Source organism: Haemaphysalis longicornis, unplaced genomic scaffold (genome assembly GCF_048455015.1).
Source record: "Haemaphysalis longicornis isolate Haplotype H1 unplaced genomic scaffold, Haemaphysalis longicornis Haplotype H1 scaffold_9, whole genome shotgun sequence".
Classification (NCBI taxonomy): Eukaryota; Metazoa; Arthropoda; class Arachnida; order Ixodida; family Ixodidae; genus Haemaphysalis; species Haemaphysalis longicornis.
Window position 1 is genome coordinate 19,498,502 of NW_027526460.1, and position 13,935 is coordinate 19,512,436.

General features: G+C 47.8%; 2 protein-coding genes and 1 long non-coding RNA gene across 3 annotated transcripts in view; 2 read left to right on the top strand and 1 right to left on the bottom strand.

Annotated features, from left to right (window-relative positions):
- Window positions 1-13,935, bottom strand: part of LOC144153101 (uncharacterized) — a 201,635-nt gene that overhangs the window by 36,774 nt on the left and 150,926 nt on the right. The window contains exon 3 of the long non-coding RNA XR_013319311.1: window positions 7,523-7,589. This is a non-coding gene — a long non-coding RNA (uncharacterized LOC144153101). The remainder of the gene's footprint in view (window positions 1-7,522; window positions 7,590-13,935) is intronic.
- On the top strand, window positions 5,005-7,561 carry LOC144153097 (cell adhesion molecule DSCAM-like). Its single transcript, XM_077684760.1, has 4 exons — window positions 5,005-5,338; window positions 5,740-6,021; window positions 7,207-7,326; window positions 7,408-7,561. Exons 1-4 carry the CDS (start codon window positions 5,269-5,271, stop codon window positions 7,557-7,559), a joined length of 624 nt encoding a protein of 207 aa, XP_077540886.1. The 5' UTR covers window positions 5,005-5,268; the 3' UTR covers window positions 7,560-7,561.
- Window positions 7,632-13,935, top strand: part of LOC144153099 (cell adhesion molecule Dscam1-like) — a 45,588-nt gene continuing 39,284 nt past the window's right edge. Inside the window, exons 1-4 of the mRNA XM_077684761.1 lie at window positions 7,632-8,025; window positions 8,336-8,605; window positions 9,089-9,214; window positions 11,171-11,341. Coding sequence (XP_077540887.1) covers window positions 7,926-8,025; window positions 8,336-8,605; window positions 9,089-9,214; window positions 11,171-11,341 — 667 coding nt within the window. The 5' untranslated portion in view covers window positions 7,632-7,925. The remainder of the gene's footprint in view (window positions 8,026-8,335; window positions 8,606-9,088; window positions 9,215-11,170; window positions 11,342-13,935) is intronic.

The window sequence follows — 13,935 nt, forward strand, 5'->3', positions numbered from 1 at the left end:
GTGCGTCAACCGCTGTGCCTACAGCGGGCGGCACACTCTTCATACCCAACATCCGGAGCTCAGAAGCGGGCACTTATTCATGCACAGCCGACAACAGTGTTGGACCGGCAATACACAAGACCATTCGAATCACCATCCGTGGTACTGAGTTTTGATCTAACCTTGCAGAGTAAGCGAACACGTTGGGACTCGTTGAAGACTAAACGGATTGGTTGTAGCCACTTCAATGAGCAAAAAAATGGTGTTTAAAAGTGGCGCTAATTGTGTTCCCTTGTAACTTCGGTAAAGTGGCGTCATCTGCGTGTCAACGCGCATAGCTTGACTCAACAGTTCGTACATTCTGTAGACAGCGGGACAACAGCGTAGTCCGAAACTCCCCCGACATGTGGCGCAGCGTCCCTGTGTTGGTGTACATACCGAATATCGTCAAGCGAACTAAGTAACCATCCGCAGTCAGACATGAAGCCAGGCTCGAGCCGCCATTCCCGGTGTCAAGCAAATTTCAAAGGCTGAACGCGCCTGTCAAAACACCGCGCTTAAAAGCATGAATGGCTCCAGGAGGGTGAGAACTCCGAAGTGTCCAGCACAGACGATACAGTGGTTCACCATCACTGCTGCCATCGTGGCGGCTACCTCGACAGGTAGGCATTCTTTGCGGTCCACTGCCGCCTTAACCAGGGCAGTTGGACAGCCTTATTTCGCTTGGTGTGTAAATAATTCTTCCTCGTCATTTCAGACATCCCCAAGGTGAACCCTTTCGCTTTCGCCGGGACGCTCTCGGAAGGGCAAAGCACAGCAGTCACTTGCACCGTCACGCAGGGCTCGAAGCCTGTGCAGCTGCAATGGCTTAAGGACGGACACGAAGTGGCCACCAGTGGTGCTGTGAAACTAACAAAGCTGGAGACAATTCTAGTGCTTTCCATCGAGCCAGTTAGTGTGGCGGATTCCGGAAACTACACTTGCGTGGCCAGAAACAAGCACGGATACGACCGCTACAGCGCTGCGCTACAAGTGAACGGTAAGCGTTTACCTATTTACGTTCCGCGGGAACGGTTTGTGTTATGAAAACGTAAATGCAGAAATAACTCAATGCGGCAATATTGAATTTGTTTGCTTTGCCAAAAAGTCAACGCTGAATTCGTATTACGATATTTTTTTGCCTAGTCCTGGGACACGATTACAAATTAAATAGGTGACAAGGATCATTCGAACAGCACAGATTGGGACGACTATATGTGCGTTTCTTTTTTATAAACACACAAGTCGCGCATGGCACCATAATATAAAAAGCAATTCACGAACCAGTGAAAATTACTGTTTCCACCACGAGTACTTTTCCTTTTCATTCGTATTTTTACACATACTAAAACTTTTACACCAATTTATCTTCCCTCACCAAAACTGTGGTATCGCAAATTTTGGGGAGCAGGCGACAAGACCTTTCTCGCCGCCGCACATTACTAAAGACGAGATGCATTTTTCGCGTCAAAACTATAAAAAACTTATCGACTGCAGAAAGCATGAGCTCCTTATAATAAAGTTAAGGTCTTGACCACTATGAGCATTTAAACTTACGTTGGTTAGATCCTGCAGTTTTGTAACGCGGACGAAATTACTCTTCACCTAATATACACGGCACTGAGGGGGTTTTGCTCAAGACGCGAAAATATATTTCAGTCATGATTTTTTTTTTACTAGCAAACGTCAGGAAATCTGTAGAGCTGCTTAGAATATTGCTGATAACATGACGACCAAAAAAGTTTAGGTGAAGCCCACCTTTAGGTGAAGCCCTCAAGGTGGAGTAGGTTTTTTCAAAAGAAAAAATCCCGGCCATCTCCACTAACGTGAAACCTGGGGAGGGGTGAAGAATGAAGTGTCTAAGTGTATTATCGGCGCCTTGGCGTTTTTGCCCAAAGAGATGAAACCGTTGGAGGGTCGAGGTACACAGCTTTGCTTGAAGCACGAAGCGTTCTAGTGCGAAGCGTTGGAAAATGAGTGTCCCGGTGTGTTCTTTTAGTACGCGTTACGTTCTAGCCCGATGCGTTGGAAAATAAGTGTCCCGGTGTTTTGGTACCGTGACCACATCGACGATGACATGAGACGCCGACAACCCGAGCCCCTAAGGGGCTTCGCCCCTAAAAACTTGACAAACGCGTGAAATGCAGCCAAACGGATGAAAAGGAAATGTTTCTTTTGTACCCGTATGGCTGCGTTTCAGATGAATGTCAAATTTTCCCTCTGCATGTTGGTAAATGCGGCAAACACCATCAAAATTAAAGATTTAAAAATTCCCACTACGATCCAAGAAGAAGAAACCTACCTGTAAAATGTTCCCAAGAGAATAACCAGTCCGACGTAATTTCGATTGTGCTCAGACGTCGACAATTTTTCGTGCTTGTAGGAATCTGCGCAAACGCAGGGTAGTAAGGAAAAGTACAGCTGCGTATGTAGACAATTTGATAAGATCTTTTGAATTATGACCACACAACAGCTTCATTCAGCCAAGAAAGCTTTTTTGTTTTTCCTGCGGCCAAGTTTTTGCTATCCTGCGCCACGTAGACATTGCGTTTTTTTCCGCCATGCGTATTATCAAGACGTAATATCGAATGTAAGCACTTCAAGGCACATAAGGCAGCGTAAAAACAGCTGAACGGAGTATGCGTATATTCCCCGCCCAGTGTCTCCCATTCTGTTGCTGCAGTGCTGTTTCTGTCTTCACCACAGGGCACTGCGGTCGTTAATTTCACCGAACTCCGTTCGGAATAATCTAAACGCAATGTAGTTGGCAAATAGCTAGGTTTACATTTGTTTTCGGTGCTAGGAGCAGATTTTCGATACCTAAACCTCAACATCTACCCCTTCCCCCCACCCCCCCAAAAAAAATCGAGTGCAACGCTTACCGCGCACGTGATTGCGCCACATTTCTGACAGCAAATTTCAACAAGCAGGTAACCGTTGTGTGATTTCAGCAGATTACTCCTCCCGTTATTATTACCTAGTACACTTAGGAGAAGGAGGAGGAATAAACATTTATAAAGGATGATAGAGCGGCTGGGTGGCCTCTCCTCCCGTTATTATTACCTAGTACACTTAGGAGAAGGAAGAGGAATAAACATTTATAAAGGATGTTCTAGATCAAGAGCGGCTGGGTGGCCTCCTCAATCTGGGTAGCAGCGAGCTTTCGCTACCCGGGTGGTTCGCTGGACCAGGCGTCACTCGTGCTCCAGGTCCTAATTTCAAATTTTCAAATTCAAATAGTCAACGCGAATTCCCGATGCTCGGGAATAGATGAGGATCCCAAAATTTATTCTCCCTTGTTCCATCGACATAAAACGCAATCCTCCTATTGAAACCACAATAGCAACACGCATTATTACATTCGATAATCACGTGAACTTTGACTGGCTGAATGCATAAGTTATGTGTATTATGTCGGCTAATTGTTCAAGTTAGCGTACTGCCTCTTAGTACAGCAGCGACACTTCATCTCACCCATCTTCCGAATTACCAATGACGGATTCACCAATAAAAGAATGCCATTCAATTCAGTTAGCATGATTTCACACCATCCAGCGCTGTGCAATCACGTCGACAAAGCTGCGCAATCGTGTCGCCAATATACCAGCGACTCACTCACCCAAGCTTTCACTACATCGTCAAATTCAAATAAGATTAAGCCTGCCTCGTTATACGGATAATTATGTGTACGAGTTGGTTATCTATAAGGCTAAACTAATCCTTGAGCCATGAGGCGGCTAATCCACCTTTGTGACTTGACCCTTGCTGCTGCTCCTTTTTATCTTACGGACGTGAGCTGCCACACACAAGTGAGACGTGGACGCGTGCATAAGCGAAAGCACAAGATGAAAGACGTTTCCGCAACCAAAAGTGGGGGTGCATATTTTGTTTTCAATTACAACCTGCACACGTCACTCCGCTATTATACATGAACCATGGCCTCCCATTTCCTCCATCCAATCAATTCATTGACTCTGTTCACACTCATACCCGCTCTGACGTTTGATACGCTCGCTTACTACTTGCTTCCTTCTATTCTCGTGTCTAAGGCTCGATAAAAAAAAAAAACATTTTTCGCGTACTTTTCTAGCGCCGCCGAAGTGGGAGCTGGAACCCCAGGACGTGACTCTGAAGCGCGGAGAGTCGCTGGAGCTTCACTGCAAGGCGAGGGGGCACCCGCAACCAGAAGCGAGATGGACAAAAGAAGGTGGGTGTGCGCCTGTTTACTCACTTGAATGTCGATCATGTATTTAAGCACCGTAAATGAACCACAACCATTTAGCTGAACTAACCATATTTAGCAGATTGTAGTGACAGCACGCACGAAAGGCTTACAACGGGAAGGGATCAAATAGATATGAATTTGAACACACAAATTTAACGATTTTTTTTCCATTCCATGAAAGCACGATCATGCCTAATTGATGACAATGAGGCGTGCTCACTGCAAATCCTGAATAAGCATTTAATTCGCGCAGTAGCCTTACATCCGGTTTATAAAACTACGATATTTTTTTGCGTTCAATATTGCATTGTGATGGTTGCGCTTCATTTCACGCTGACTCAACGTGCACGTTCCCAGTTTTTGAAAGTTTTGGAGTTTGACTGCATCCTCTTTACACAACCCACAGGCGTGGAATTGAAGGCACCCGCCGAAGACCGGACCCGGCTCCTCCAGAATGGGACGCTCGTCATAAAGGACGCAAAGAGTGAAGACAGCGGAAGATACTCTTGCCTGGCGTCCAATGGCATCGGCACTGCCTTGTCGAAAACGGTGTCCGTACTGGTCAAGAGTAAGCCTTCAAACACACGTATTCTCATTGCTACAACACCGTACACAAGTACAAGCGGCAGAGGAGTCTTGTAGGTAACCAATGTTCCATTTTTAGCACAGTTCACTTCTGTTCACCTGCAAACACTTGCCACTGGCTGTACCCGAACTTTGACGAACTTCCGCGACGCGGCGCCACAATCCCGTTGAGAAGGGACCACTTGATACGCTCTGGGACCGGCACCCCAAAACTACTCCCAGGGTTCTCGCGTAACATCCAAGATGCGCGCATGGCGACTGGGCGACGCGGCGATGTAAGCCGCCTCCTCGAGCTGCCGCGGGGCTTTTGTTTTTGTGCCGCCATGTGCTTCCCCTCGCAACCGCATGCAAACGCGGTCTGTGCCCGTGACGGACTGCGCGTGCTGGCAATGATCTCGACCACTGCGAGCGCGTGAGCGCGTCCTTCGTCGAGCGCAACGATGCTGATCCTACCACGCTTGCTAGGCCTCTGGACCGTGCTGGCGTCGTTGACCATCGCCAGAAAACCAGGTACGTCGAGTGTACACCGGCGAATTTTTTAACGAAGGTATGCGCTTTAGGTAGAAACTACTTGCACATGGTTAGATTGGATGAAATTAAGGCTTTCCCACAGCACTTACAACACACAAGGCAGAACCAGCTTAGAAGCGCGGATCAAACCTTGACATTAGCGTACTGCCAACCTCTCTTCAAAGAATTGGTTTGTAGAAAAGGAAAGACAACGTTCAGATGCTCGTAAACTACATAAGTTGAGTTCCGCGTCAAAAAGACATTGCCAGAGATCTTGGTTGGCGTTGTAACTTTTATTTGTCAGTCGTGCTTTTTTTTTTTTTTCATTTTCCTAGCACTAGAAAAGCTGCCACAAGATCAACACATTGATGAGTTATTCTTGATTACCGCTGTCCTTGCAGACGCGCCAAAGATCCAGCCGTTCCAACTACCTGCTCGAGTGAAGGCAGGGAACAAGGTCAGCGCGACGTGCAACCTTGAGTCGGGAACACCGCCTGTCACTTTTTCGTGGCACAAGGATGGCAGCGACATTACAAGTTTCTCAAAGGACATCAGCTACGCCAGCAACATCATGTCCGTCCTGGCTATTCCCTCGGCCTCACTCGATTCCCAGGGAAACTACACCTGTAGTGCTTCGAATGCCTACGGCAGCGACTCTCACACGGTTCAGCTGAAGGTGGAAAGTAAGTGAGCACCAACTTATTTTCTAACCATTTCCAAAACATTTTGTCCCAGAAATAAAAGGAGAGTGCGAGGCCTAAGCAACAACGCTTTTTTCGTGCTCAAAGAAAACTCTGGGCGCAACAAAAAAAAACAAAGGTATTCATAACGTACTCAAGGAGCGCCACAACGTACGACATAATTGGTGAATGAAAAGTCGTTTTTAAATGAGGTAAACAAATTTATTTAGGTGCCGATCAAATTTTCAATTTTTCAAGGCACCTGACATGCCATTTTTAGAATGACTTCAGTTTGAGCAATCACGCCTGGATGTGCGGACAAGCTCTGGTTCAGGACATTTTAGGAAAGCGTGCACGTATAACTTAGTTTTATTTGGCATTAAATTTCTAAATTTCCTGTACTTTAAAAGTCCTGGTTGGGAAGCTTCTAACGAAAATAAGCAAACTAGAATACATGCCTTATAAGTTCGTTGGGGTGACGCGGCGTATAGGTTAACCGATCTCATGAAGACACTCGCCATGAATGATTTTTAGTCTCGTTTGATAAAATGATCGCTATAACACGACTCGTACGAGTTTATTTTAATCCGCCTCGACATACCATAGATCAAGCGAACAAGGACGTACAGGCAAGTAGAAAAAGGCAGGCAGTTTGTTTTTCTTTGTGCTTTTTTTTAGCACACTTTAACGTCAGCGGGGTGGAGTTCGCCGGATCCAGAAAACGAAAACCATCCAAATGCAGTTATTACGCGAAGCGGACCAAATACACAGCGTTTGCGTGTCACTTCCACAATAATGAATGCTTCTGCATTGCCTATGTTTAGGTATCGTTAATGACGTACGTTTATGCATTGCTTATCGCTTACATTGTAGGGAAACGAAAATATTTGAAAGGTCCTGAATTTCTACGGAATTTTAACTTTTCAAATGTAGGTTCTGGACAATTGTACTGGTGTTACGAGCGACATTACTATCCGGTTCTGTATTGCGGAAAATTCAATTAACGTTGCAGAAAAATTGCGGCTCGGCAAGATGTCTCAGCATGGCTTGCAGATGTTTTGCAGGGCAAACTACTGATTTCAAGTGTGTAGCTTCCATTGCCAAAGCCAATCCAAAGCCCTTCGTACGCGCTAAACTTCTATACACATACCGAAGCTTTCAATTGGTTTGTTTGAATCTTTGTTGCAGTGCCACCAGTCTGGGTCGTTGAGCCCAAGGATGCGTTTGGTACCATAGGCGGGATGCTGAACCTGACGTGTTTAGCATCCGGATCGCCCACACCCACAATAATTTGGAAGAAACAGGCAGGTTAGCAATGTCCCCCTTAACGCATGTAACGAACAAGGTCGGGGTTAAGGTTAACCAATGCGTGTCTTTTTCTTGTTCCAGAACTAAGCACACCGAATGCATGGAAGCAGTCGGTCCTGTCGCTTTTCCCGCTCACAGAAGCTCACCGCGGCAAATACACGTGCGAAGCCAGCAACGACATCGGAGGACGGCTCACCAAAACGGTTTCCGTCTTCGTACGAGGTAAGGGTTGACTTCGAAGCCAAGCAACGCGGCGTGTCGACCTGCAAGGCGAATACATTTCGTCAGCTGGCGCCACGCTTTGGGTTTCTACACCAGCGGTGCCAGGCCTTGTGTGGTGAGGGGCCACAGTTAAAAATACGCTCACAAGCAGCGCAGAGCGTCCGTCGACGTCAGTGACGCCGACACCCACCATGCGGCGCCAAAAGTCCGTGCTGCCAACTTCAATGCACCCAACCGAAGAAGACATGTCAGCGTTCATGCGTCGACTTGCCCCGGCCGAGCGTGGATTAGCTACAGATTAGCCGTTGTAGCGTGGGCCTCCAAGCTGCGCACACGCGGTTTGCAATGCGGTGAAGCATCCACAGAGAGATACCGCTATGATACGGCCGCCACACTCGCGGATCGAGACGGACGGGATGCGGACAGCGCTCGTCTGGATAGCGATTTTGGCGTTCCACCAAGCCGCGTCTCAACAGGGTAAGCTTCACCTTACGTTACAGTTTGTGTTTTACTTATCTGAGCTCAAATGAAGTGCCCGATCACTCCACAACTACTGCCTGTCCTACATACCCAATGATTTCGAAGCATAGATACTCAGAAGTGTTTAGTTGAGTATTTGCAAACAAATATATCTAATCGCTCGATCCAGCCCTGCAGCGGGAATAGTCAGAGCTTATTTGAGCAGTAGATTTTATTTAAGCATAAGATTCTTTACGCAGTTGATCGCGCTGCGAGCAAATCTTCACTGTGATGCCGAAATGTACACGGCACTGTTTCAAACTTTCAGATCCGCCCGTGATTCAGCCGTTTGCGCTGCCTGCTGATGTTGTGACGGGCGTGATCACGAAGCTTTTTTGCAACATACAACGAGGAACACGGCCTTTGACGTTCACATGGATCAAAGACGGCGTCACTGTCCGCGAAGGGGTAACGTCGCTGGATGATTTCTCGACGCTCAGCATAGATCCGGTGACCGCTGAAAGTGCTGGCAACTACACCTGCGTGGTGCGCAACGCCGCAGGGACCGACCGCTACACGTCAACGCTGGAGGTGAAGCGTAAGTTTGCTCACAATTTGTCACAGGTCACGCTGTTTCATTACCTTGCTGATACCAGCCACATTGGTGCCGCATTATGAAACCTGATTTGTCACCTATCTTCTCCTCTGATCGGGTCTTCGTAGGCACTTGTACGTAAATTATTCATAAAACCAATTACCGTGTATTCGATACACAATAAGGTTTACTGCTTGGTACCCTTCAACTTGTAGCGATGCCTGTCGATTAAATGATTACAGCATCCGACGTAGAAGAACGGGAGCTGGTTTTTAACGGCATCTGATAATTTACATTCAAGTAATTGCAGCCTAATTTAGAGAAAAATCCACGTTGTATGGAAAACACAGGCGTAGCCCGTTCGGCAATATTTATTCATAGCCTCGCACCAAATAAAGTCGTGGGCATCGTTATTACATACTGCAATTCTTGCTATCAAACTGCTCTCTTAACAGCTCTCATCTCTCATTTTATCTGCATCCGCAGAGCCTTCGCAGTGGATTGACGAACCCCGGGACGTGTCATCCGCCGAAGGCACCGAGGTTCAGCTGAGATGCTCGGCCGCTGGGCGACCACGGCCCACCATCACGTGGAGCCGGTGCGTCCCCGGAGGTGAGACGACGCTCTGTGACATACGCTACCGTAGACATGAGCTGAAGCTTTGTTTTAACTCAAGGGTTAAAGCTTTTGCAGCGTTTGTTCGCGGATCACATGTGCCCAGAAATGAGTATACAAGGCACAAAGTTTCCTCTCACGTATCGATAGCATTCTGCTGTGACATAGCCACACTGTAGCACGTCACAAATCCCCAGTTAAAGCTTCTTCGTGGCCGAAACGGTTCAAGCCAGCTGTTACAAGTTGCTGGATCCACTGTTCGTCCACATACCAGCAGGAAATTGAGTTATCTCCGACTTGTGACATCACAACTGGTTGCGCAGAAGATGACCTGTAGTGGCACAACCTGCCCTTACCTAGTTTATGAAAGCCCTGCGCTGCTGAATGCGGCAGATTGTCAAGGGATGTAGACGTATGGACGCGAAGTTACCTCCTTTTCTTTTCTTTTTCAGTCTAGTATCTGTCTCACCAATTTCTCCCTGCGCTATTTCCAACCGAAAACCACTAAAACGCGCCAGAGGCATTGCTTGAAGACGAACTTTTCGTGGCTACTCCTCGCACGGAACATTTCCAATCGCTCTCTAAAGCGCACTTCCAGGAATCAGCAACAAATCCCCCATTTCAAATTCTGCCATCACACTTTAATTTCAAGAAAAGAAGCTCGTCCTCGATTCCCTCTAATGAACACGACGCGCGGAAATAAACATGCCCGGGGCTATCGCAGCCACTCCCGTTACACCAGACGGCTCCCAGGCAAGGCGCCATTAGCTCGAATGACAGCCACCTAGAACTCGGGGCAAAACGGAGAAGCTTTCAGACGCTCAGGTGGCTCGGAGAAGACGGCGACGAAAGTGAGAGGGGGACGACAGGGAACCGCGCGTGGAGGGAGGGGCGGGGCAGGCCGGAAGTGAGCGGTTCCGCACGGTGGCCGCCGTCGACGACGCGGCAGCTGGTCATCCTTGACCCTGGTGGCTCTCGACCGCCGCCCGCTTTTAAAGGGACGCTGGATGCGTGCGGAAATGGCGCGACAGGAAATCGCTCGCGCGCCTCCAATGTTGCGGAACGACGAACGCCCCGAGAGGAGCCCTTCCTGCCTGACGCTGGGCGCTGCACTGACAAACGGGGGAAGAAAGAGGGCTCGTGCATTCCGACGCTTGTTTGTACACACGGGAAAACGAGGACAGCACCTGCTCGAAAGGAAGCGCCCAGCGCGGCTTCTTCCTCTGACATCCTCCCACGAATCGGTGACACCTTCAACCGTATTGACTCCAAGGCAGTCAAACACGGATATACCCATTTTTGATGTTTCCAGTTATTTCCAATATCGAGGAGTCGCACGATCACCTCCACGTTTCTAATACATTGTGTATTTCGTATATGGATTATCTGATTACAGCGACGTGTTTTTCGATCCACTTAGAGTGTAATATTGACCGTGTTGCATATTGTGGCATTATGTGCACGAGAGCGGGTAATCACAGCAAAGCTTGGGTTAATTTTGTTTGGAAAGTAAATCTTACTTGTGCTTTCATACATCACTAAGATAAATGTTTGCCGCTTTGGAACTAGGATCACACTGCGCAGAGTAAAAACTCGCTTCTTACTACCGAATTTAATCCCGCCCAGATGACCACATCGCAATTATCCCCAACGTGAAGGAGCACCACAGATAACAACAACAACAACAACAACAACAACAACAACAACAACAACAACAATAATAATAATAATAATAATAATAATAATAATAATAATAATAATAATAATAATAATAATAATAATAATAATAATAATAATCGGAATTACGTATTCACTAGCTTGTTGGGAGGCCAGAGCGGTCGGCGACCTCTGGACATATATACAATCAAGCCGCCGCGCACTGCCTCCTTACGCAATGTTCCCATTCAACAGCGGCTGAAGCAAGTGCGCGCTTGCACGACCTTGTTCGCGCAGGCAAGCCGAGCGTGGTGTGCGGCGACTCCGGGGCCCCGGTGCCCGTGCGGAGCAGCAACGGAAGCGTGACGTTCGCGCACGTGGCCAAGGAGAACGAGGGGAGGTACGCTTGTTTCGTGGACAACGGCGTCGGAAAGCCGCTTAGGAAAGCGATCCGCCTGGACGTCAACGGTGAGTACAGGCGACACTGCTGCAGTGGCCCGCCCGAAGGCCTCGCCGGCCGCCCCATTCCAGATCCGACCGAAGCCCAGCCGCTAATCTAAATCCCACGGTTCAACGATCTGTGTCGACGAAGGGAGCTCGCCCCCGAGCTTGCGCACGCAAGTCAGTGTGCACATGTGTGAGTGTTTGCGTCCGAGCGTGCGTGCGTGTGTGCGTGTGTACGTATGGTTGTGTGAGTGTGTCCATTGACGTATCACAGCTATAAAGGAATATTTTTCATGTAACTGTGCACGCCAAACGTGCGGTGCATGTGTGGCTTCGGAATCGTTACCGGACGCTCCTGCGAAGAAAGAAACGTTTTTGCGCAGGGGCGTCGTGCATGGTACCAGGACATCTTAGGCTCTGCCTGACATTTTCACGTGCAGGGAAAAACAATTCTCACGTTACTAACACGCGAAGTACCGAAGTTTCGACCGACATAGTCACACACTACGTCATTCTATAAGACATTCACCTATCACAGAGCTGTCTGTCTTTATCCCAACTGTGCGTGATCGTTATTGCTGCAGCTTTTCTGAGCTCGTGTTTTTACAAAAAAAAAGAAAACGCTTATTGTCATCTCGGTCGGCCGGGATATTTCGTGCCCGTCGTATGAGGACAAAAAACAAACAAACAAACAAAAAAACTCCAGGTTCCACTAACGTGAAACCTGGGGAGGGGCGGAGCATGCAGTGTATAAGCGTATTCTTGGCGTTTTGGCGTTTTTGCCAATGTAGATGAAATCGTTGGGGGGTAGAAGTACACAGCTTGGCTGTAAGTCTCGTGTCTTTGAAGCACAAAGCGTTCTAGCGCGAGGAATTGGAAAACGAGTGTCCAGGTTTGTTCTTTTAGTACGCGTTACGTTCTAGCGCGAGGCGTTGGGAAACGAGTGCCCCGGTGTTTTAGTACCGTGGCTACAGGAGACGAGATACGACGACGACAGGAGACGCCCACAGCCCGAGCCCTATGAGGCTTCGCCCCTAAAAAATAATAAAGTTGTCTAAAACGCGCAGCGAAAAAGAAACAAAAATGGCAGTATCTCCACTCCGTGGATGACGGCGAGGATGCGGAGTACGGGGACTCGAAATGAAATCCAAGTTGCGCCCCAAGTGACATCCCATTTGCGGCCCGACCGTCATTCGATTTCAGCCGTGAGCTGCACCTTGATTATTCCTTAAATGAAACTGCAACTCACGGCTCAAATCGAATTTCGCTTGATGTTCGCTTGATGGTGGTGTGCGCACGGATGGACGCGGACGGACATTGGGAGGTCCTAAGGTACTCCGCACCGTTACAGGCGAGGGAGCAAGCCGTTTGACTCTCGGGTACTAACTCACGGTCGTAGCCCAATGGGTAAGACGACTGACACTAACTCTGTCTGCTCTACCACACAGGCTCGAATCCTGCCGGTACCTGTGTGATTTTTTGCGATTGCAAATGCTATGCGCTTGGACGCGGACGGACCATGTGCGGTCCTACGGTACTGCACACCTAAAATCACCCCTCGGTCCGTACCTGGTGTTAGTAAAGAGATAAGGCATTGACTCGCTTGAACAGAGGGTTTATCATTAATCTCCTTCATAGGAGAGGGAACGGCGTTAGTGAGAACCTGGGTGGCCGTTGCTAATGATTTGCCCATTGAACTGCTGTGATTCGCAATCAAACTGTGCCCATTACAGAGGATCCTGGTTTGATGAGACATTTAATGTGCATTTTCCTTTTGCCAGCACCTCGAAACTTTGCCACGCGCGTTTTTTTTTTTTTTTTTTTTTGTGGTTCATACACACTCATGGAATGGACGCTTTAATAAAGTCAATAAACAAACAAAAACGCTGCCAGGATTCGCGGTATTTCGCACAAGAAAGTGCGCGAGTTCATGCTTCATTATCATCGCAAGAGCCAACTACGCTCCGATTTTTTAAGCCAGCATTGTGTTCCCTTTGAGTCTGTTTGTACATTGTACTGTTTAATGTCAAATAAAGCCAAGAGAATCTTCATTATCTCTGTGTCCCATCATGCGTCGTACGTCAACACAATGCGTCTGAAATGGCGCAACTGTTATGATCATCATAAAAAAAAAGAATCCGCATCTGATACAGCCCTGCGTAGTCGCATCGGTGTGAAGCGTTTGTTCCAAGTTTCTTGTTTTTTTTAATTATTTCTCATTGGACTCCTAGCGCCACACTTTCGACGAAAAGAGACGCTCAACTCACTTAACTTTATCGAAGTACCTAAATAATTAACGCCCGAAACCGGGACATGTACGTGATTAGCTCGATAATCATGATCATGAGCGCGGGTCGCTCAACAATTTGAGCATCAAGTTTACAACCGCTAGAAAACAAAGCACTGAAGTGCAATCACGTCGCGGGATGTACGCACACGAATTCACGTAGATGAATTTTTACTCTCTCCCCCTCTCTCTTTGCGCTGCTTTTCTACGCTTGTCGCACAATGTGCTCTTGTCTGGATCTTTCTCTGCCTGTCTTTCCTGGCGTCTTGATTGTTCTTGCCTTGAGTTACCATGCTGAATACGGTCACTATGTGGTGCTATTCGAAAATTC